At 36.7% G+C, this 26,165-nt stretch overlaps 1 protein-coding gene and 1 pseudogene across 5 annotated transcripts in view; one reads left to right on the top strand and one right to left on the bottom strand.

The window, feature by feature from the left end:
* Positions 1–26,165, bottom strand: part of PRKG1 (protein kinase cGMP-dependent 1) — a 1,125,638-nt gene that overhangs the window by 84,093 nt on the left and 1,015,380 nt on the right. For all 4 annotated transcript variants that reach the window (XM_080643202.1, XM_080643201.1, XM_080643204.1 and 1 more), the window contains one exon: positions 22,607–22,681. In XM_080643202.1, coding sequence (XP_080499328.1) covers positions 22,607–22,681 — 75 coding nt within the window. The remainder of the gene's footprint in view (positions 1–22,606; positions 22,682–26,165) is intronic.
* Positions 6,812–8,046, top strand: LOC308257704 (receptor activity-modifying protein 2-like; annotated as a pseudogene). Its single transcript has 2 exons — positions 6,812–6,827; positions 7,458–8,046. The product of its transcript is annotated as a receptor activity-modifying protein 2-like (transcript).

The following is a 26,165-nucleotide window of genomic DNA, read 5'->3' as shown; positions in this document are numbered from 1 at the left end:
CAGGGCAGGCCAGGGCGGGCGGGAAGCTTGGTTTCCTCCATCACCGGGGCAACCCGAGCCTCCTGCTCACTCCAGCTCCATGGTCGCCACCATCTTGGTTGGGTTAATTTGCATACTCGCTCCTGATTGGTTGGTGGGCGTGGCGGAGGTACGGTCAATTTGCATGTTTCTCTTTTATTAGTGTAGCTATATATACTAGAGGCCTGGTGCACAATATTCATGCACTATGTGTGTATGTGTGTGTGTGGGGTCCCTCAGCCCAGCCTGTGCCCTCTCACAGTCCAGGACCCCTTGGGGGATGTCCGTCTGCTGGGTTAGGCCTGCTCCCTGGCAGGCAGACATCCCCGGGTTCTGGCTGAGCAGCACTCCCCCTGTGGGAGCGCACTAACCACCAGGGGGTAGCTCCTGCATTGAGCATCTGCCCCCTGGTGGGCAGTGTACATCATAGTGACCAGTTGTTCTGCCATTCGGTCAATTTGCATATTAGGGTTTTATTATATAGGATGTAAAAAAAATAAATTGGAAAGAATGCACTTGAACATGTGAAGTATTATTTTTAAGTAACCACTAAAATAAAATTAAAATTAAAAAGCATTAGCCATATTTTAAAATATTATAAATAAAAATAAAAGGGTTTTAAAAACACAGTTGTATATTGGAATCTTCTAGTAACCAAATTAAACATAGCACAAGTCTTGCTGCATCTACAGAGTAAAAATGAACATAAGATTGTGAAGTTCAGACAGTGACGTAAGTCCTCAACTGATTCCAATTTTGCTACCTTGGGAAAAATCCCACTCCCTAAATTATTAAGGCTAATATCACTAAGAACACGTGTTGATACTTTATGCCTGCTCTTCATACCACATAGATTTGGTTAATAAATATGTTAACTAGCTAGTGAAAAGCAATGCCTTCATTTTGGTTCTAGGTACCTTCCAAACAAAATAAATATAAAATTCCATTCCTGGAGTTGAGCTAATGAGGAAACAAACAAACAAGCAAACATGAAAAGCAGAGGTATTAAACACACTCCACTTTGAGGTCTTTGAATACCAGCTATACCCCATTTTTCATTCATTTCTCTCTTTGTGTAATGAATAGGGTTATGTTCTATAAATCAGTTCACCAAATAATGTGATCTATTCATCATCACAAAAACATCTAAGCATTCATTTTGCTAAGACATCTTTAGCATTTACCTTAAGGGTTAAATGTGTACTTTCCCTAAATTCAATTGGAAGTGGATGAGATCCACAGTAACTCATTATAGCAAAAGTCACTGCAAGGAAGGTCTCTCTAACATGTCACACTAATTAGCTCAGATAGTAAAAAGTTCTCTTTTATTCACCTTGATGCATTGGCTGATGGTTTGGAATAGTAAATCATGGCACATTTTATTTTAAACATTAGTAAATCATGGCACATTTTTAAATGTGAAAATACTATTACCTGGATATAGTTTCTTTATAGTGCTTCAATATTGCCAGTTGGTAAGAACATCAGAGGGGAGAAGGAAAGATTATTTCATCAAATTTCTTACCACTGATAGCTCACTTGCTATTTTTTCTACTTTTCTATATTGAACTCATTAACTGAGTGCTCTTCCAATATTTAGTGTCTCATTGTTAATAGCAGGGACACAGGTCCTACAAAGAAACTTGACAGAACCAACATTAGCATGGTTAATTTGTTTTTTAACTTTATGTACTAACTGTAAATTTATTTTTCTCTTGACTACTTAAATATCTCAAATATTAATTCTGTGGTGCTTTTTAAGTGCTGCATAATCCTAAGTATTTAATCCTGGGATCATTTTTATCTTTGAGTAACAGTCATCATTCTCCTCTTCTATTGTCATAACTTTCATGTTTCCATGGAAACAGCAGAGACAGAATGAAATGGTAAAACACTTTCATTTTAGGTCTAAGTTGACAGTATTGTTTTTCATTAGGAACCTCAATTATTCAGATAGGTAAGAATATAGAGAGTGGTTTCCGGAATGACATGGTGGGTCTTTTATAACTAAAAAATTATGTTTCTAGCTAAAAGAAGCTAACTCTTTCTGTTAAGAACTAGTTATTTGGTGGTGAGATTTGGGTGGGTGAGTTTTTTCTTCTTTATATTTTATTATATTACGTCACTTTTCTGTTATCATGTAAAATTAAATCAGAAAAAAATAATCTTTAAAAAGAACATCTAGTTGTTAAACTCTTGATAAATTCATTTTAATCTTTACTGAATATCACTAAACCCATACAGTTAGGTTTTAGATTTACACTTAAAAATAAAAATGTTCTTTAATGCTCATAAGGCGACTTAGAGAATCTTAGGAAATTCATTTGGTGCTTTGTCCAAAGTATTTTTCTCCTCTAAAATAATCATATAAAATGAAACAAAAATTTTAACATAAATACAGGGTATTTATGAAGAGACCCAAAGGAAACTGGTTACAGTGCTTGCTTCTTGCAAGGAAGACTACCTCTTCTCTGTGTATATTTTAAGTTAGTTGATTAAAAACAGAAAACAAAGTAGAGGTATAAGTTACTTGAAGAGAAATGCACACAGCATCCTGAAATAAAGACCCTAGTCAATAAAACACTGGGCGTTAAAAGAGGCTTTAAGCAGTTGAGTAAAATGTTAGGATGTTAGTGTGTAGCTTCCACAGAGACAACAGACAGCTTCTTTTGCTTTTCCTGCAGTAGAAATAGTGAGAATTTTCTAAAGTGGCACATTTTTCATCATTATTTCTTCAGCGAAGATGGAGAGTTGGGCAGATGACTGAGAAAACGGAAGCATCATGTTGCTCCGGGAGAAATGGGCAGCAATCACCATTAACTGTTGGTGCTTCCTGCCTGACTACAGAATTGCAGGCCTAAGGGAAGAGACCTTGAAATTCATTACAAAATTAAGATCTTGGCAAAGACAGAAAGAAATGGAAGCACAAGTGACATGGACTTTATAAAGCTTTTGCCTCAACCATCTCTCTGATAGGGCAGTTGCTTGGGTAAAAATAAATACAAACTTGGGGCTTATTTTGTTTTCTAAAACCCACAGATGAGGGCTCAACCTCCTTAAAACCTAAAATAAGAAATAAATTTTGAAAGCAAACTAAGTCTGACATGCAAACAAATACATATTTTTTTCTTTTTATATAAATACTAGAGGCCTGGTGCATGAAAACTCATGCACTGGAGGGGGGTCCCTCAGCCCTCTCACAGTCCGGGAGCCTTCAGGGGCAGAAGGTGACCCGGTGATCAGGGGAAGGCTACGCCCCCATTACACCTCTGCTGCTGCCACTGCCGGCAGCGCAAGCCTTGGCCAGCCCTAGTTACCTGAGCCTTGGGCGGCCCTGGGTGGCTGGGCAGTCACCATCTAAGGCTTGCCTGCACCTCAGGCCAGCCCTGGGCAGCAGCCACCGCCATCTGCAGCTTGCCTGAGCCTCAGTCAATGGGGGATGCAGGAGGACCTGAGGCCCCAGCTGAGGAATGGAGGATACTCTCAATGACATGAGTTATAACTTCCAATTTGTTGGACATCACAGTCAGGCTTCAGCTTCGGGGGAGGAAGGAAGAGAGGGACGGGCAGCTCATTGGAGGAGCCTGGGTGAGCTGTCAGTCAGTGGGGGGTGCAGGAGGACCCGAAGCCCCCGACGGGCCTCAGAGCAGGCGCTCGGAGCAGCGCCCCCCCCCAATCTTGTGACAGAGTGATGGTCAATTTGCATATTACCTCTTTATTATATAGGATTAAATATTTCGAAAAGCGACCAAGTCTACAGAGGTAATTGCATATATTGATATCTGGGAAAATTTTGAGTTTAATTGGTATTATAAGCTAAGTTCTTACCCTTGACTCCCTCTTGAAATAATAAAGTCCCTTTGAAGTATGAACATAGATGGAAAATTAGAATACCTAAAAAGATGGATATAAAAATCTTAATGAATCATATAATCTAGTTCCTAATTTCATATGCCACTCTCTTAAAAGAAGGTGGGATGTAAAATTATGCAGAGCATATGTGCATTAAATAATGTACTTATTATTTACAAAGTCATTTTCTCACTTTTTCTCTGACAAAAGACCTCAAACAAAGCAAAGAGATCGAGTAGCAGTGGTGACCACCATTACTTATCACCTTTTCTGGCTAAAAGGAACAGGGTGGGGTGCCTTGAGAAATGTTTGATATCAGGTCCAGGGCAGGAAATGCACAGGAAGAACCTAGGACATCTTGTTATTCAGAAAGCAAGAGAACTCTTAGCAGCTAATGGACTGTGTTATACAAAATAAGGAGCCAACCTGACACATTGAAAGTATAAAAACCCATGATGTATAACGATACAAAACAAAACAAAACAAAAAAAAAGCAAAACATAAAATGAAAATACAACTCTTATTTGTCACTAAGAAGTGGCCAAGACCCCAGTTACTTACTCTGGAAACTAATGGGAAAGAATAAAATACATTCCTCCTACCAGTCTTGAATTAAGAGAATGAGAAGAAAGAGTCTATCAGATCCTTAGTTGATGATGCAAAGTGTTTTTAGAAAAGAATTCCAGTTAATAGATATTGAAAGAATACGGAATTTGATAATGATCATGTTAAAAGCCTGAGATAATGGATTCAGTCAATGATCATCATTGGTATTAAAGCATTTAACAAAAGGTTGATAGGAGACCTTACAATGAAAGGATTAGGCTGTTATATCCTCAGCCGCTGTTCCAAATTCAAGTAGCAATCAGGGAAACAACCAGGCACTATTTGCCTTCTGTAATAATGGAATATTGAAGTATACTAAATTTCCTATGAAGTTTTCTTAAAACGTTGAACATAAATAGAATCAATTCTTTAGGTTTGATGACGCTTTGCAAGAAATACAGAGGATAGAGAGAGACAAGGTAAATGGCACCATTTAGAATCAACAAGACAAAAGTGAAGTGAGGGTCTATACCAGGACAACGGATCCAGTTTCTTCAACAACCTAGTAGGACTATTAAGGGGGCTCTTTTAGATTAAAAGAGATTTAAGAGACAGAACTAACATGCAATGTATAAGGTTTATTTGGATCCCAAGTCAAACAAATCAGCCATAAAAAATATTTGAGAACATTGAGGAAAAGTGAATAATGACTAGATATTCATTTTATTAGATTCAATAATGATTTGCGGTTAGGTAAAAAAGTATCCTTATTTTTAGAAGATACATATGAAAGTATGTATTTAGATATCATGATATGATGTTAGTGACTTGTTTAAAATATCTCAGTAAAAAAACTGTAAGAAGAATTAGATGAAATGACTGTGGCAAAGAAATTGATCTGTTGAATCTGGGTAATGTTTATAAGGAAAAAAGTTCATTACACTACCTTCTGTGATTGAAAATTTGAGTAATAACAGGTTCCAAAAATTTATCTTATGAAAATATGCATGTGAAATGATTTGGGATCTAATATTTCACAATTGGGCTTTGGCAGCAGGCATTTGGTATGAATTCCTGATCTAATTATTTACAACTTGCATGACTTAAGGATTAATTTTTTAGGCTTGTTTCCTTATCTATAAAATCATGTAAAATAAGAATATTTGCCTCATCGTTAGGATTAAATGAGATCATTCACCTAAAGCTTGGCACATAATAAGTGCTGCTCAACAAACGCTGTTGATAACTGTCATTAATTATTACTATATTTATAATTATTAAAATCTGAAAACAGGATTATCTTATATTTATACTGCATTTTAATATTTAATAAAGTGCTTTTAAATTCATTTGTTTATGTCATTAATAATATATGTTGTTTTAATAGGATACATTTAAATGTTCTAGATCTTTTGGTATTTGGGTTGTTTTGATTATTTGAGCATTTAAAAAAATTATTTTTATTGGTTTCAGAGAGGGAGGTAGAGGGAGATATAGAAACATCAATGATGAGAGAGAATCATTGATCAGCTGCCTCATGCACACCCCCTACTGGGGATGGAGCCTGCAACCCGGGCATATGCTCTGACCGGGAATGAAACCATGCCCTCCTGGTTCATAGGTCAACACTCAACCACTGAGGCCACACTGGTTGGGCTGAGCACTTTAACGGGTCTTTATTCTATAAAAGTTATATTGAAAAATTATTAATTTCCAAAGAAGTAGAATGAAGTCCTGGATATTAATAATGCCTTGTTTTATAGTTTAGAAACATGAGTTTTTTGCTGATCCTCCTGGCTCTCACTATCATTAGTATCCACTAGAGCAAAACTAACTTGGATTACCTGAACCTTCTGGTTGTTGAGAGTTTTCATGATTAGGGGCTTATGCAATTTATTTTATAGCAAATAAATACTGTTTATATCTTTAATAAACACAGAGGTAAACCACAAATCTCTTGATAAGGATTTGTGGTTATTATAGGATTATTACAGCTTTCGAATTCAAAGACATAGATTAAGGAGGATATAAATGAGAGCACTTGTCATTCAAGAGGTGACTCTAAAAAGCTGACAGTAGCCCCCAAGGGCAGGATAAGTATTTTTTGCTTTGCTGTGCCTCTAAACATAGAATCCAGATATTACAACCTGCTCAGGGTCACTCTTTTGAAATGTAGTGAAGGCTTGTAATCAACTAATTTGATGACTGGCAATTAGAAATAAATCCACTAGGACCTGCGGGTTCTGGGGTGAATGTGTGAAACCCTTGGTATTATTCAGCCTCCCCAGTCACAAATATATAGCTACACAGGAGGGCAGAAGAATTGCTAAGTCCAAAGGTAATTTTAAACTACACTTAATCAAAACTTTGTCAGCAGCCACATCTTACACTAAAGATGGCAGAATCCACAGGTATTTGCAAGCAAATCTACACCAAACTAAACCCTCCCTTGGCTTGAAATTATTCCTATAATTTTTTTTGTATGGAACAATGTCTTGATAAAATAGATAAAGTCCTTAGATTGGTATAGATACCCCTTTTAAGAGCTCATATAGCATTTCATATTTCCCCTCTTATTAAATACCACCACCATCAACAATATAATTACTATATATACTTGATTTTGTTTCTTAAGAGGAAAGAACATATCCTCTGTTTTATGTTCTTGTTGCCTAGTATATGTTTGGTATATTTGAACGAAAAAAGATGACTTAATTCTTCACAATACTGATGCACTGTCCTTTGAACATGGAAATGACTCCACCAGCCCATCACTAGACTGACATGTGCTTCGCATATTGAAATACATGCACTTGCTCCTCTCCCTTTTCTGTCTTCTCCTCTTTAGGTCAATGCGCACATTCTGAAGACACTTAATTAACCAACAAGGTGCAGTCTGTAGCCATAAGGTAAATCTAATTTTTGCATGCACACAATAGAAACCATCTATTTTTAAGAAGTAAATTGAAATTATAAGGAACAGTACAACTGAATTGGGAGGGATGCATTTATATTGATATATTAGTTTCCAAACTTTTAAGTTACCACAGTCACATCAAGAAATAAATCTTTGACAGCGCCGCCGCCCCTCCTCGCCTGCTCACCACGAGATGGCCTCACTCTGGGCAAGAGAGTGCTGCTGGCGACCCTCGCGGGGCGACACACAGCCTTCAGCCTCCTCCTCCTGCTGGGTGCCACCCTGAAGCACCAGGAGTCCACGGCTCAGCTTCTTACCACCGCAGGCAGCTTGGAGTCAGAAGTGCCCACAGAGAAAATGGTGATGTACGATGAGAGCATTTCACTTTGCTGAGAAGACTATCAGGTTATTATGGACGATATCAAAGAAGACTGGTGCGACTGGGCCAGCATTAGCAGGCCTTAGAGCGACCTGCAGGACTGCTTGGAAAGGGAAGCAGAACACTTTGACCTGGGCTTACCCAACCCCTGGGCGGAACAGATCATCTTTAAGACTCACCAGACCCACTTTGCCAACTGCACCCTGGAGCAGACCACCTTCTCAGATCCCCAGAGGATGTGCTCCTGGCCATGATCATAGCCCCCATCTGCCTCATCCCGTTCCTCGTCACCCTTGTGGAGTGGAAGAGTGAAGACAGCGAAGCCCGGACCTAAGGCGGCATGAGTTTATCAGCAGCCACCCCTCCCTTCCTGCCACCGCCAGGTCTCCCTCCCTGTCTCCCTGCCCCCTTCTCTCCCCTCAGTGCACACGGAGCCCGAGATTGGTGGAATGGAGCTGGGTGGGGTCATGGCACAAGTTCTGTAATTTTCAAAATAAAAGGTTTCTTTTGTAAAAAATAAATAAATAAATCTTTCATCATACCCGTTCCTTACACACACACACACACACACACACACACACACGCAGGTGCCTACACATATGGATAAAGCTCACACATCAGTACTGCTTTCTACCAGGCACTCTGCAGTAATAAAAATGCTGGTCATAATCCAGTACTTCACAACCCCCAGGTGATTTGTAGTCAAGTTTGAAAAACACTCTAAAGGCTAATTCTTTTATAATAATTTCAGTAGTCTACTATTTTAACATATTATTCTCCTTGGATTCTTTTTAACAATCCTAGATCCTATGTATTCCCATTCCTTGCTGACTTTCTTCCCTTGCACAGAAAACTTTAATATCCTCTGTATTTCATATGTCCACTTTATGCATCTAAGGATATAAAGATGACAATGCCTATGGATTGACATGGTTGTCTAATGGTTTCTGGCTATTTCCTCAATCACTGAAGAGTCAAATTGACCAGTGTTTGGCTCATGGAAGCACATGGGGAATAGTAATCATGCCAATTGGAAGCAGAATGACAATATACCATTGTGTTGACAGAATCTATTGTTTGTGATTACCACAAAGGTAAAATTGAAAGAATGTCATGCCCTTTACTAGTATTTATAAAAGTTAATGAAAACATGTCAACAGAACTTGTAAGGTAAAAATGCTGCTATTTGAAAAGATTGTCAAATTTGTGACTTCGAGTTCTCAACCGCACCTCTATTTTTGCCTGCAGCATCTTCATTCTCTTTTGTAGTGCATTCAATTTTACAACATACGGTTGTATTGTGTTACCAGTGTAATACCAGCCCTCTATTGTAGATGTTCATTTTACCTAATATCTGTTTTTGTGTTTTCTATATTAACACAATGCCATGCTTTACTATTATTATAATCCAGGGGGTTATATGAGTAGAAAGAAAATTCATTGTATTATACACAAAGTAATTACATTTGAGACTATTATGGTGACTTAGCATTTAATGTGAAAAATGTCAGTTCACAATGTGCAGAACAAACTGAGACTGAGTGTTTTCCCAGCTTCAGAAAAATCTACCAACTCAAACATCTTCAACAACCAAGTATTAGCTTCCTGGTGAGCCTGTGAAATTCCCCATAATGGTGAAAATTTTTCTTCTTTGAAGGAGAAAATATATATTATATCTTGAGTATTAGGGAGAAACCTAAAAATCTTAGTTGAATATGGATAAATTGTTTTGTATAATTTGATTGTATTTCTGCTTTTGAATTAATACAATTTTGGCAAACCCTGCCCTTCTAAAGCTTAAAACCTTGTCTGATGCCAATTAAGACACTTTATTACACCTAAACTTTTCTCCTGGAAGTGAGACTGTGGGAAGGTAAGGCTCAACATTTGATAAAATTCTGTACCTGATATATAGTTTTACTATCGTATATATTATATTTATAAAACATGTATAATACCTGAATATAATTTTAGTGTTCCCCACCCCAATAATTTTGCATTTTGGTCTTCTATTTATATCAAAGGTTCTCAACCAGGATGATTCTGTCTCCATTGTCCATCCCAGCAAGAATTTGCCAATGTCAAAACATATTTTTGCTTGTCATGATTTAGCGGGGGACGTATGCTGCTGGCATCTAATGGTGTGATATAATGGGAAATATGTATGTGATCATCCCAGGTTCCTGGCGCACAGCTCCTAAGACCCTTGGAATCTCTGCAAGTGTCTCTTTGGCATGCTAGTGAGATGACTAGTGGTCAGGAGCCCCTAGATAACTTCAGGATGGAGGCTGGTCATCAGAGAAAGCAAGGCATGATTAGAGGGTTAGAACTCTCAGCCCAACGTCTGCAGCCTCTGGGAGGAGTAAGAACCTAGAGGTTGAGTTCAATCATTAATGGCCAGTGATTTTGTCCATTCTGTCTGCATCATGAAATCCCCTTAAAAAAACCTCTAAGCAATGGGGTTAGTAGATGTTTGGTGTTGATATGAATATATCAAGTGCTGGGAAGGAGAGGGCATGGGAGTTCTGTGCCCAACCACCCATACTTTGCCCTATACAGCTCTTCAATTTGGCTGTTCCTGGGCTATATCCTTCATAATAAACCATTAATATTATGTACACTGTTTTCCTGAGTTCTGTGAGCCATTCTAGCAAATTACAGAACCTATAAAAGAGCATGGAAATCCCTGTAATTCATAACTGGTTAGTCAGAAACAGAGGTGGCAATCTAAGATCTGTAACAGGTGTCTGAAGTGGGTGTGGTCTTGTGGGATTAAACACATAACCTATGAGGTCCGAGCTAATTTCAGGTAGTTAGTGTCAGAATTGGATTGTGTTGTAGGACATTCAGTTGGCATCCAGGGAGTTGGAGAACTGGTTGTTGGTGTGGAAAACTCCTACTAATTTGGCATCAGAAGTGCTGCAGGTAAACAGCTCAGAAGTGGGTAGAGGCCAGTAATGTACTAAGCATAATGTGATGCATAGGACATCCTCCCCAAACCAAGAATTATCCAGCCCAAAATTATCCAGCTCAGTCAACAGTGCTGAGGCTGCAAAGTTTATATGTACATCTGTGCAACATTTCTAAGATTACAAAAGTAGCGAAAGGCTAAAGCTCACAAAACAAGCTTATGAATACACTGATTTAGGTATTAATGTTTATATTAAAATGAGAAGGTGTGGACTACAGTTAAATAGTGTAGCATGATCTGACTGTAGCAGCTTATGTCTTAAGTACTTGTAGTAGTCACAGCCTCGCAAATTACTTATGAAATCATAGGTTGAATCATATGAAATTACAATTCTTGTTAGCTAAAAGCAGTCAAATATTGACAGTTTCATATGGTCAAATCTAATAAAATAAATTTCTTATTGACTATTTCATTTTTATTTACTTGACTATTGACACTATTATAAAGGAAAACATCAACAAAACATAGTATTACAGATGCATTTAAATAATAGTGTAAATAAAGGAAAATTATATAAAGCAGACAGTGTGCCTGCCTTTGGTCATAATAAGGAACAGTGAGGTAAGGTTATTTCTGTTTTTTGAACAATATCTATTTAGTTGTTAGGAGCATATTGTGTTTCTTAGAGGAAGAAATATTTTTACCTGACTTTTATAATTTCTTAGTGTGGCTCACCTGTCATAAACAGTTGAAAACATGAGCTAGAAAAATATACACTGTTTAATATAATTATTGTATCTTTGGTTCTTAAAAACCTAGGCATGGAAATCACATTTCGGTAAGTGGTTAAATGTTGCTCTTACGCTCCTTTTCCCTCCCACTCCTCCTTATTCCTCCATAGATAGACACTGGCATGTGAAGTTATTGTTCTGATCACTCACTTAAGTGATTTAAATGATTTTTCTCCTTTTAAGAGAATGTTTGTTAATCAACATGCATCTCAAGAGCTTTCCAAAGTAAGGGCTTATCTATTCTCCTTCATTCCATCACTCAAAAAAGCGCTGTCTGTCATTTTGTCTGTTTAAAAAAGGTGTCATTTTATCACTGGCTTTTTTTTTTTTATCTCAGGGCATATTCTTCATTGCTAATTTAATTATCATAGGAATATAATAAAATCAAGAGGCTTGAGAGGAAAAACCATGAGCGCCATCCAGAAGAGTGTCCAAAATTAATCTGTTAAGTAGTGTGGTCAGCAAGGGACCTTGATTTTGGAGAATAGCTCCTTGAACAAGATTGTTTTCAGTAAAATGCACGTTTTACTAAATCAGGGTATTTTGATAATCCAATTTTACTAACATAATATGCACACCAAGCTTTAAAAAAATCAGTATCATTTTATTAAAAAAACTTAGCTGATAGGGAATTACTTATAGACCCAACAAGTCATATTTTCCAAGTCTTTACACTGAAAGTGGTCTTAAGTTCATCATTTTAGAAAACCTTTACCTCCTTTTCAAGGATATTAGAATTATTGCTAGTCAATATGCTCAATTACTAATTTATCTAGGCTGTCTAATATGTTTGAACAGTGTTTGAATATTAGAACAGCAGCTTTTGTTTTATATCCTTACATGTCTGATATATTTACTAGGGAATAGACTGGTTGCTTGAAGTAATTAGAACACTTTATAAAGTTGACTAATGTTCGCAATTTATGCATCGGAGGGAGGTGGTGGGATACAAGCAAATAGCTGTGAGTGACAGTCATGCTTCACTTATATCTCTTCTTCCTCAGACCACAATTTAAATATGTAAATTAACATGCTATGTATTTATTGTATCAAGATTATTTAAACTGCTGTTTTAATTCATCATTTAAAAAAATCACTCCTTTCTAGAAGAATTCATAGGGCAATATTGGTGTAATATTTCCAGTTTAAAAGGTACTCTGTAATTTCCTAATGGCTTTTTATTGAATGACAGCCTGCTTATTATCATATCTAAATGTCACATTGGCAAGAGAAAATTGTACGTATAATGATGAAAATGAAAACGGCTCAGTTTCTAAAGGCTAATTTAACGACTATGAGTTATCAAAACGTACGTCAAGCAAAAGTACATGATTTTCAACTTAAATATTTTAACTAAAGTAAGCTCTAACAGCAATAGTTTCTTATTCTAAGATGAATAGAGACCCACAAATTATCCCATTATTCTTAGGAGTCTGTTGTCTATTGACAACCACAAGGATCTCTTCAAGATACATTTACCAAACAGCATAGGTAAAAATACTGTTTATATAAAAGGTAGCGAAGCTTCTCGAAGAATGGCTTTCTGACTTCCACATTCTAAGCATTTAACACGAAAGGATTTCAAGATTATAAGTTTTGCAGATTAGGAAACAGTTCCAGAGATGTTAGACGCCGGGTTCTAGATCTTGTGCAGAAGGTCACAAGGAGAAGTTAGTGCCAGTGCTGTGACTAAGGCCCAGGTCTCCCCAAGGCATATTTCTCTTGTTATGTGAGCATGGCCTCTCCAGAAAACCCTCTTTTAGCACTGAGCATTCACCTTGCTTGCTCTCACTAGATCCAATGGTTTTCTTTCTAGAATGGCCCAACCTTATATGTAAAGGAGGATTAGAATTATGCTATATATGTTACCTTCACTCCAGTGAGAGAGATGGCCTTCACTAAAGAAGACAAAGAATTTTAGACAAATATTGTCTTTTTTCCATTAAAGCTGCTGAGAACACAAAGGGACCTAATACTCATATTGTAGATGTCATTTATTTCTGCTTAAAAAAAAAAGTATCAAATCACAATAGGCTCTAAGGATGCCAGCATACCCAACAGACACAAGCACCGGGTGGTTCTCTTTTCTGTGAAAGTTTGGGGCTCTGGGAAATTTGACCTGATCACCATCCGGTTCCAAATTAACCTTAGGATTTAAAGAGCTCTTCATGTTTTGAAAGAAATGTCCAACTGTTGTTATGACAACCGTGGAAAGGAATCATCCTTCTTTTAGAAAAAGGAAATGGAGTTAGCAATCAAATGGCTTGTCTGCACCCACCAAGCAAGTCAGCAGCACTAGAATTTTCAATTATCTTTAATCCTCTGCCCTGTCAATTAGAAAAGGTTGCATGCAGGGATATACGGGGATTCACCTTTATCAAGTCTCGCTATCTAGGGAGTCTTAAACATAAGAGCTGCAAGAAGAAAATTAGCAAATGGCCTTTGAGAGTTTTTAAAAAAGCAGAAAAAAAAAAAATCACTCCTACCCAAGGCCAAGTAACTTTATCTTGAAACACGTTTTTTAAAAGAGCCACCCAGTCAGTCTCACTGCACTTAAAAGAGAAATTGACTCTGGTGCTCTCTGTAGTCACAAATCACACGGAAGTATTAATCAGTGAGCACTGGTGGCCTTAGAAACTGTCCTGTACCTCTTCCTGACCTGATTACGTGTACTCAGGAATTTCAACAGCTCTTACACAGCTAAAAGCCAATTTATTAGTTCAGGGCCAAGTGCTGCACATTTTTCAAGTCTCCTATGCTTTGCCCTGCAATAAAATGGAGAACACTTATTGCCCAGGAAATAGGACTGTCTTCTGATTCCAACCCTAGAAGTGGTCAGTAAGCTCAAATTCTGGTTTGAGGGCTATTTCATAATGCCATTCTCAGTGTTTTTCCCCCATTTAATTGGCATATAGTCCCCATTTTGGATCAGGATATTTGCTCACTTGAATTCTTTCCATGGAGGGAAAAACAATTTTCCAGGCTCATTTCCCCGAGAATTGCTTAGTTTAAGACCTAGTTGGTTTACGTACATTGTTGATAAGATTGTGGGAATACTAGGTTTGTGACTCTGAAATGCCTGGCAGAAAAACATTAATAAGAAAAGCCAAAATTTCAAAGTCAGGGTGTTCCAGAGAGCAACAGCATGTGTATTTGATTGTGCATTTGAAATTGTGTTTTTTAGATGCCAGACAACCCTGGGGCATTTGAGAAGATGTTACCAAATAATACAGATGTCTACTCTGATTTGCATAGCCCCATGTGTTTTGAGATGCATTTGGTGAGTGGATTTTCAAAGGCTTGAGCAACATTGGCAGTTCCCTCGGTGTGTGAAAGAGCACAGAGCAACCGCCCCATAACAAGCAGAGTGCACAACTGAAGGGTTCTCCCTGCTAATGAAATGTAATGAGACACATTGTGTCAAACAAGGCTCACACCAAAATAATCCTGAAAAATAACAGACAGATTAAAACATTTCTTTGCAAATGAACTTGTAAACAGAGGAGGAAGTTTAAATCAATGAGGACTAATTATGGAAATAGTTGTAAACATTTTATTTGGACTAAATTGAAAGGTCAAAAGAGTACACAGCAATATTCTCTATCATTATTGCAGTGACTGTGGGACTTCATTGTTTAGTGTCAGTCAATCACAGTCAACACTGGTGCCTCTAATGTTTCTTATTCTGGTACATCATTTTTCTTTTGTTTTTAATCCTCACCGGAGGACTTGCTTAGGGGGAGGGAGAAGGGGAAGGGGAAGGGGAGGGGGAGAGGAGAGAGAGAAGATTCTTCATTTGCCTTCTGTATGTGCCCCGACCAGGACTGAATTGAAACTACAAACCAGATATGTGCCCTGACCTGGAATAGATCCTGCAACCTTTCTGCACACAGGGCGATGCTCAATCAGTTGAGCCACTCCGACCAAGCTGTGTGCCACTCTTCTAGTGCACTGATGATATGGACCTGCTTTGCATACTAGTCTTATTTCCGGCTCCCTACCATAGTTTTGTATTTCTTGCTTATTTATTTTTCCTTCTGGTATTATGAAAACATATCATGAAACTTCCTTATTTGGGGAGAAAGCAGAGAATAAGTGGATATGGTGGTGCACAGTGAGGAGACTAGGGTAGCAAAAGTGGTGATTTCAAGCTGGGTCTTTAAGTCTTTGGCCAATTTGTGCCTCCTTCCTCAGTGTCCCTCCAACCTCTTTGTGCCCAGAGAGAGACTCATGTTATCTCTGGATGAAAAGGAGTTAATGTATACATTTATGATATAATATTAGAGAAAAATTAATTCCTCTTAGGAGAATTTTCAACTTTTATTGGTTCTTCAGAGAGAGGATAATATTCAAAACCCAAGGAATATTAGAAAAGTGAAACCCTGGACAAAGAAATCACATCAGAGGGTGGTGTAAATTTACCCATGGAACTGGCCTGACTTGCCCTTTGAAGAGGTCTGCCTTCATCCATAAAAGTTAAAGGGACCTGAGACCCACTTGCCTCATCTGAAACTCTGTCTTGCTCTCTCTCCTTTGCTGCTGAGTTTAACATGTTCACATCTCTCTCAATATTGAAGATTCATAATCTTTCATTACACATTTCTGAATAATTTACTTTAAATTTCTTATGATTCTGTATAAGCTCATTGACACTTATTCTTTTAAATTCGATTCATTTTCAGTCCATGTTAGGGGACTCAAGTCGTATGACTCCATCGTAAAATGAAAATGAATCAGTGGTTTGATAAATCCAATTGGCATTTGTTAAGGAACACTCTAAAACTCTCAACATACAATATTATTCTCCCCTCCCTGATTCTTGAAACACAGTGATTGTCTTCTGTGATGCAACTGCTTTTCCTCTTCTCTCTCCGTGTGTGTGTGTCTGCGTGTGTACATGTGTGTGAATGTGTGCAGAATCCTTCCCCTTTCTCTGATTTTTAAATGCTAAAGTTCCTGAAGAATCAATCTTCAGTGCTATGTTCCTCTCATTCTTTAGTATCTCATCAACATTTAATTAATTTATTTTTAATATACATTTTTATTGATTTCAGAGAGGAAGGGAGAGAGAGAGATAGAAACATCAATGATGAGAGAGAATCATCAATCGGCTGCCTTCTGCATGCCCCCTACTGGAGATCAAGTCCGAAGCCTGGTCATGTGTCCTGACTAGGAATTGAATCATGGCTTCCCAGTTCATAGGTCGATGATCAACCACTGAGCTACACAGACTGGGCACTCATAAACATTTTAAACTGCCATCTACCATCTAAATGCTCATTATTCTCAAATGAATACTGACCTCTTCTCTGAGCTGCAGACCTGCCTAACCATGTCTAAAAGGCACCTCTTATTTAACCTCAGCAAAAATCAATTCATGGCCAACCCACTCTCCAAACCTGGTAACCATACAGTCAATCTCAGTGAATGCCATCGCCTCCCTCTGATTTACAGACCCCAAGTCTTTGCATCTTCCTTGACCTTTCTCCCCTTCATGACCAATATCTTTTTCCTTAATAATACCTGTTGGCTTTGCCACTTAACTGTGTCTCAAATGCTTTTCTCTACTCACACTGCCCTCTCTTGTCCTGCCTACCATCAGCTTTTACCTGGAAAATAATTTTGGTTGTTCTTACTGCTTTCACTTTTCACTCCTCCAATCCTGGAGGAAAGAATGCTCATTTATAACATAAACCAATTCATTTGCTAGCTTACAGCCTGAAGTGGTTACCCTAAATTCTTAGCATTTTTTTTTATCTCTGCCTTTTACATTTTTAGGTCCCAGCCTTACTGGTGCTTTGGTTGCTTGAATTTATGATCTTGTTTCTATGGCAGGCTTTGTACATACTGTTTCTCTGTCTAAAATGCTCTCTGCACTTCCTTGCCCAGCTAATGCCAACTAATTCCTGCCTAACCAGTACCAGCTAATTCTTTAAAGTTCAGCTCAAATCTAGTCAAAATGTCACTTCCACAGGGAAGTCTTTCTAGAAAGATTAATTTGTGTCTCTCCTCCACAGAGTCATATGCACCATAAAGGCAAAGGGCATGTCTACTGTATTCACTCTTTTATAGGTAGTATTTTGTAGGCACACAGAGAATATTTGTCAGATAAATGAATGCATATGATGAAGTGAATGAACACGGGTAATGTTGGTGCATGAAGGCTGCAGCGTCATTGTAGGCAGTCTTTAATTTGCGTTTTTAACAAGTGGTGTGTAGATTCACAAACATGACTATACCATTGGGATGTTTACATAGATTTTTCCATGAGAAAAAGTTCTTCCTGGGAAACAATATTGAGAATCACCAATTCTGGTCATAATAAATGCATTTACAGATAAATATTCATGTGGCTATCAGAGATGCCCCACAAGAGGGCTCGAATATGGATTCCTTCAGCTTTCAGAGAAGTAGGACAGAGCCTCGGGCAGCTGACTCAATTGGCACAATATGCTGTACCCACTTTCTATGAATGTTATGACATAAAATAATTTCAAAAGTGCTTCTATATGGGAGCAATTTGATGGTGTTTTTTGTTGTTTGCTGATTTTTTTTTTGAAAGAAGTGATTGAGATTTTTAAAAGCACAGTGAATTGCATCAATAATGCTAAATTTGAATCAGTCTAAAATACTATATGTTCATTCAGATTGCCACCAAAATGTCATCAATTAAGTGTAGATAATAGCATTATAAATATTTATAACATGATGATGTTAAAATGAAAAAGTAGGATATAAAATTATAGTAAAGGCACTATAATTGTAAAACATAATGATAGTTTTTATAGTTGTACTTGATTAGTTTAGACTGATTTTTATCTATCTTACTATATTATTTCTATTAAAGTGAAAATAAACATTTTAATAAAAATAGACATAATTATAAACAATACACTGACTTTTTCCCCCCCTCTCCAGGACTATAACCTGGGAATATAGCTGTGGTATAGGTAAATCACCTTACTATAGTGCAATTTTTATATGAAATATTTTTATTATCAACTATTATAATTAGCAAGCTAAGTTGACAAATAAATATATATCAGTATATATGTCTTTATTCAGAGAAAGAGCTGTTTTGCTTATAAATGCAGAGTACAGTATTTAGCAATTAAGACATCAATGATAGTATAACTTGAATCCCTCTTCTGTATATCTACCCCCAAAATTTGAAAACCCTTATTCATAAAGATGTAAGTACCCCTATATTCATTGCAGCATGTTTTACAATAGGCAAGACAGAGAAAGAATTATTGGATAAAGAAGAAGTGGTACATAAATACAATGGAATACTACTCAACCATTTCTGACAACATGGATGAATCTTGAAAGTATCATGTTAAGAAAAATAAGTCAGATGGAAAAGACAAGAACCGTATGATTTCACCTATATGTGAGATATAAAACAGAAAGCCACAGGGAAACAAACAAACTCATAGACCCCGACAACAGTATAGTGGTTACTAGAGGGGAAGAAGGTGGGGAGAAGATGAATAGGGTAAAAGGTGTCATATTCCTGGTGATACAAGAAGACTAGACTTTGGGTGGTGGGCACACCCTAGAATATACAGATGATATATATAGAATTATACACCTAAAACATATAATATTACTAATGAATGGTACCCCAATAATTAAAACATATTTTATATTTTAAGAAATAGTCTATATTTATATATCAGAAATACTTATAGTGAAGTAAAACATTTACGTTTTCTATTTGCTATTTCTAGATGGTTATGTTTTTTACAAGACAAGGTGGAGATACAGAGAAAGGTCTCACCACCCAAATAGTGATATATCACAGTAAGTATCATATTTTATTCTTAGAAATAAACAGTGAACATAATCATTGAGCTATACATCACTCTCTCTACTAAACTTCAAATTTCTCCATGTTAGAAAATAGTTTTCTATTTGGTATGTGCATTGTAAAGCACAATACCTAACCCATCATAAGTTTCTAAATGTTTATTAAATGAGCGCATACTCTCAAAGGAAAATAGTGTGTATCTTTCAGCATACATGTTACTTTCTGCTCTTAAATGAGGTTTGAGGATCTTTAGCTTTGATCTGGTGTTGTCTCTCCCAATGCCTTTGTGATTACAACTTTATATTTAAGAGGAGAAGCCCTTAGTGGATTATTGGCAGCAATTATGAGAAGCTTAAACATGCTATAAAGGCAAAGTTTCTGTCAAGAATCATTTCCTTTGTAGAAAATGCATCCCTTGAGACAGGCTGAGGGCACAAATCCTGCAGTGGGGAGTTTTGAGAACTATTTCTCCAGGATAGTTCTCTCAAGCCAGGCTTCCTGGACCAGCGACTGGAGCTGAATGCTTGGTGTGGTTTTTCTCAAAGGGATGATCTTTCATTTTGTGGACTCATTAGGCCACTGATACCTGATTATGCTAATAGCATAATTGTTCCACACAACTGAGTTTTGAAATGTCTCAACTGAATCGATCTTTATGGTCAGTACTTTTTTTTTCTTTTTACCCAGATAGGCATAGTTAGTGAGACACTACCAACAAAAATTTCACATGGATAAATAATATGATCATTTTAGTTGGATTTTAAGAAATACTAATCTTATCTTTAATGAATTTTGCAAAAGCAAGGGGACCTTTAAAAAATAAAGCTTACACAGTGGAGCCAAAGCAACAGCTCAGTTCTAAGTGGTACAGGTTTTATAATCTATATAAAAATGTCGAGGTATTAACAGAATTATAATAATACTTGGGAGAAATTACATCCTTGCCCTAATCCCTGCAATGCTGGCAAAACTTGTCATTTCTTGAAATACAAAAGTGAAGGTCCAATGTATTTAAGATGAAAAGATCCAACACAGAGAGACAAAACTATTAACCCAAATAGATGTTTAAACTTGTTAATTCAACTAAAAAGCTTTCCCTGAGGAATAATTCACAATATGCCTCTCTTGAGTGATAGGATATCTAATTAAAAAGATGCTACCAACTTCAGAAATCTTCATATATGAATTATTAGAAAGCTATAAAGTGCTAATACTGTTAAAGGCATAAGTACACCTCCCTCAATATGTATGTTAGTATGTGTTTATGTACTTATGTACATATTTGTTTATTTTGCTATTTTGAGGAATAAAGGTTACATTATCAATATCCCTAGAATTTGGATTAATGGTTTTACATTTTTTTCATCAAACTATTCCCATTTTTCTAAATAATTATAAATATTAAGGGATGTGGATTATGCAGTCATTTGGATTTAGTATTAAATAGAAAAATTCAAACTGATCTTACTTTTTAAATTCAAGTATAAATATGTAATGACTACTTTATAATTCTGTCAAATAGCAATATTTTGAACCACTTTCTGGTAGTAATCCTCTTGCCTTTCTTTGTTCTTTAATCCTAATTAAACTTTCTTTTAACTAAATAATAAAATTTTAATAAAAATGATATTAATATTTTCCAGACCAGGTTTACTTTTTTGATAGTATTATCAGAGTGAGAGTAGTTTGCCTACATAATGTTAGAAAATTCTTGCAGATATAATTATTTTACATTATAGATATGTAATATTACCTGTAAATCAAACCATATATCAAATGCCCTAGGTCGGTGGTCGGCAAACTCATTAGTCAACAGAGCCAAATATCAACAGTACAACGATTGAAATTTCTTTGGAGAGCCAAATTTTTTAAACTTAAACTATATAGGTAGGTACATTGTTATTAACTTAATTAGGGTACTCCTAAGCTGGCCTTTGCTAAACACTCAAGGGGCCAAAGAGCTGCATGTGGCTCTCGAGCCGCAGTTTGCCGACCACTGCCCTAGGTTATGTTTCTAATGATTACTTGTACCAACAATATCATCCACAATTTACGAAGTATTTTTACGTGTTGCCATCATTTAAATAACAAAAATACCATTTTAAAGGTACGACAATGAGATTGAGAGAGGGATGTTAAGTCTTGACCAAGATCACGTGGTTGGGAATCAGAGAGCCAGGAGCAGATCCAAGGCTTCCAGCCCTCGTTCAGGGCCATATTTTCATGCACTGACTGACTCTCTGCCAACACAAAGAACTGCCACCACACCTATCATTCTAATTGTCTGCATCTGAACTTCAGTGAGTCTTTTTTATTATCTTTAGTTGAAACATGTGAAAGTGAACCCATAAGTGCCCAGAATTCGTGAGATGCCCACACAGTTATCTTTACAAAGCCAAGAGCAAACCAAGGCAGATGCAACTAGCTCACAATCGCTTTCCATCACTGACCAATTGCAAGCCTGTGACCAGCCTCATCACTTCATCACTGAGCAGAGGACATTGAAGTTATGCAAAAACTTTAATCAGGAAATAAGTAGATCAAAGAATACTTTAAGTTAAAGAAAAACCTTTGACTTTTTTTAGAACTAGACCACATATTTCTATTTCAGAGATTATCAAGACAAAAATATTTTGTTTCTTTTGCTTTTAGGTTATTACAAAACCAACTAATCCAATTCTGTCCCTGAACTATCTATTTACTGATGAACTTTGTTGATTTAGTCTTTCAGGTATCCTGTATGATGTCAAATACAAAATTATTTTTACTTAAATTACTTCATCACAGAAAAGAGGGGAGGATTATACAGATCACAATTTTCAAAAAGTAACCTAAAATTTTTGCAGAAAAAGGCAATGTGAAATTACTTCAAATATTTTTTAAAAAGCTGTGTTTTAAAGCAAGTTATTCTAGTAGAGAAAATTGTATTTTGTTTTACAAAAATGAAAATTAATGGGATATGTACTACCTCATAACATTCTGAAAACAGTGCCACCCAAGTTCAATGTAAAGCAATGATGTATTCACTCAGGAAAATATTTTCCAGCCTTATTATTTTTCATACAATTTCACAAACAACTATTGAACACAACAACCATTCATTCAGAAAGTATTTTCAGTGGGAGAAATAATGTGTTTACACTCAATTTGTTATGTTGAATTTTAAACTAACCATTTTCTTTGTTGAGATAATCTTCCACACAAAAGTAAGAATACTATGTAGTAATTACCTTGAATGGTTTGCTCTCTTTCTTCTTACGTAGTTTCTTCCGTCAGAGTGATGGACTTGGTTAAGTCCAACCAAATATTTTATCTTATTTCTACTCAAAATCACTTTTTAAATCAAGATTAGGGCCAAAGGAAAAAAAAAGTCACTTACTTTGCTTTAGCTTCTGCATCCTCATATGCTTTATTAGAAACATCCTCTAATCCTCCAATCAAATGCTTGAAAGAGCTGTTAGAGGCAAAACATAGTGAAAAGGATAAATCCTCTATGAAGCTGTAACAATGACAACCTAATCAATGAAATATTGAAACACTCTCAAGGAGCTAATAAAAATTAAAACACTTAGCCTACAGACATTATTAATACATCAGATAATGACATAAACTCTGTGGGAGGAGGGGCCTCTTCAGTCATGTTCATTTCTGTAGTTCCCACCACTGAGAACCAGAGCTGGCAAAAGCCGATATTCAAAGAATTGGGTGAAATAAAACCGATGGCACACTGATACATATCATAAAGTTAATAAGTCAATTACAATGGTGAAATAACAAGACCTATTAGTTATTGAATGCCTAGTGTATTCCAGGCACTATTCTTTTAATTCTCATGAGCATATATTAATTCCAATTCTGAAACAAACTAAAAGATAAGAATCATTAACTCTACCTAAAATAGTAAAATAATCTTCAAAGGCAAAATAAGAACAGGAGAGAATTATAGAAAAAAATCATCTCATTCTGGAGAAGTGAAGGACTGACTTTAGCATAAACTGGGAAGAGTAATGTATCTGCTTAAATCCTATCTATTCTACAATGCACCTAGAATTATGTTCAGATCTACATTACATAGTGAAGTCTCTTATATATTTATAAAATATTACAGAGTTGGAACAAATTAATACACACTTGAAAATTACTGAATGTAACCACATACAGTAACTCTTATGCACACTACATTTTGGCAACCATTGAACTATAATGAATGAAGAAACAAAAGGCAAGTCTGTGTTTACAGAATCATCGGAGCCCTCCCTTACATGGTGCTTAAATGGCTGGTATTGTTCTATACATTTTACATGTAGTAACAAATACTGTAATAGTTACAGATATCCTATGATTTAGTATCATCCCCATTTTATAGATGGGGATACTAAGGAATGAGAGGTTAAGAAACTGACCTGAAGTCATGCAGCCAAAAGACTGTTAGGGAAGGAGCGGTCATTCTCTTTTATACTCGTACCTACTCGTATACCACAGCTCCCACCTAATCCCTGACTGTCTTGAAAATAACTATCACATCTCTAACAATATTTGAGGGGTGTGTGGAGAGTTTTAAAGTGCTGAAAGAAATTGCATTTTGATTTAAACCTCTATTATCTTAATGCATGCAACTGGCTTTGTATGTGGTGAGTATTAAAACAACAACATATGGATACTCGGGTTCTGAAACACAGTAGGATGTTTGCTGATTTCAATTTAAATATTGTTTAGTCACTTTCACATAAACTTAAAAAAAAAAAACCTATAAAGAGGAGCCTGACACTCTACTTAGGACTGATTTGTGGTTGGGGGAGTTCAGGCCCTTAAGTAATGATCTCATCTGGGGGACAGGGTAACTAATGCTGGCTAAATAAACTATGTTTTTAAAAAAACTTCTTATTTATTGATTTTAGAGAGAGAGGGGGGACAGGGAGTGTGTGAGAGAGAGAGAGAGAGAGAGAGAGAGAGAGAGAGAGAGAGACCCATCCATTGTTTTATCTATCCACGCACTCAGCGGTTGATTCTTATATGTGCTCTGACCAGAGAATCAAACCTGCAACATTGCCTATAGGGGCTTAATCACAAGGAACAACAACAGCCTGTAAGTATTGGCATCGAAAGTCTAGGTCAGTGGTCGGCAAACTCATTAGTCAACAGAGCAGCAAAACGCGGCTCTGGCTCGCGAGCCGCAGTTTGCTGACCACTGGCCTATCAGGATGATAAATCTAACAACCAACTGAGCTACCTGGCCAGGGTTATACTAATTACTTCTAATACAAAAAGAAAATGACCAGAATCAATCCTCTTTACTTAGAAAGCATCCTGGCCAAATAACATTTTTTCAAAACAGGCAACAAATGCCTCCTGCATTCTAACTCTCCTTCACAATACATCAAGCATCATAATTAACTAAGAGTTTTAAGAAAATTTAGGGTTTTCAAGCTATATTAAGAAGTTCCAAATGCCTGTCTCTGTGTGTTCTGCACTGATCACTGAATAATTTATCTTGCTAAACATAACTGATGACATTACAGAACTCATCCCTCCTGGTGCAAGTAGGAACTAATTAGTGGCTTGGTTTTCCCTCTCACTAATACTCTGTAGGAACACCTGCTATCTGTGTGGACCTCATCAAACACACGTGGACACTTATTACCTGTAAGTATCAGATGCCTTTTTAAATATTTACTCAGGTCCTATGACATTTCTGGAATACTAAAGGAGAAGACTTGTTGATGTTTTATTTGCAAAGGGATTATGATGAAATGTTTGAAAACTTTAACTGAATGAGCAGAAACTCTAAAATATTATGTATCAGTTACTATAACAAATATAGGAGACTATAGGAAAATCATTAAATTGTTTTTTATTTTTTTTAATTTTTTTAAATATATTTTATTGATTTTTTACAGAGAGGAAGGGAAAGGGATAGAGAGTTGGAAACATCAATGAGAGAGAAACATCGATCAGCTGCCTCCTGCACACCTCCCACTGGGGATGTGCCCGCAACCAAGGTACATGCCCTTGACCGGAATCGAACCTGGGACCCTTCAGTCCGCAGGCCGATGCTCTATCCACTGAGCCAAACCAGCTAGGGCATTAAATTGTTTTTTAAAACTAACAATTCATGAATGAGTTATATTTTAGTACCATAAAATAGCCAGTTTTACATATACTCTAGACATAATTTCAGAATAAATGAAGAAGCCATTGGTGAGCAAAAGACATTAATACAGAGTGTTTAAGAAAACCTTATTGCACGCACACTAAGCATGAGGCTCTTTCCTGTTACTTTTCTTGGGGTGTGAAATCCAATTTTAACAACTCTTGACAGAACTTTTTGAGGAGGTAGATTAATACACAGAGGTATAAGAGCAAATGGAAAATCTATTTTATGTTTAATGCTGGTAATTTAAACATACTTGCAAAGGAGGGATAGAAAAGAAAGAAGGGAGGAAGGAAGGAGGAAGGAAAGGGGAGAAGGGAAGGAGGAGAGGGAGGAAAAAAGGCAGGAGAAATGATGATCCTTTCACGTCAAAAATGTTATTTATAAATTTTTTTCTTAAGAAATCACATTTAGCCCTGGCCCATGTGGCTCAGGTGGTTGAGCATCGTCCCTGCACTGAGAGGTCGCCAGTTCAATTCCTGGTCAGGGCACATGCCTGGGTTGTGGGCTTGATTCCCTGTAGGGGGCTTGCGGGAGGCAACCAATGGATGTTTGTCTCTCTCCCTCTCCTTCCCTCTCTAAAATCAATAAAAACATTTTTTTTTTAAAAAAAAAAGAAATAACATTCAAAATGCTGTGCTTCTCATTCTAGGAAATTTGCCTGTTTTAGAACATTAGAGTGACAGTAACTCAGTGGGTAGTAATTTCATTTACTGATGTTTTCATTATTAAGCCAAAACATTCTTCTGAAGAGAGCTGATTACTTAGTGGTATGACTAAAAGTGTA

Source organism: Plecotus auritus (genome assembly GCF_963455305.1).
Source record: "Plecotus auritus genome assembly, chromosome: 9".
NCBI lineage: Eukaryota > Metazoa > Chordata > Mammalia > Chiroptera > Vespertilionidae > Plecotus > Plecotus auritus.
Note: the sequence above shows the minus strand (reverse complement) of the source record. Positions and strands in the feature narration are given on the sequence as shown.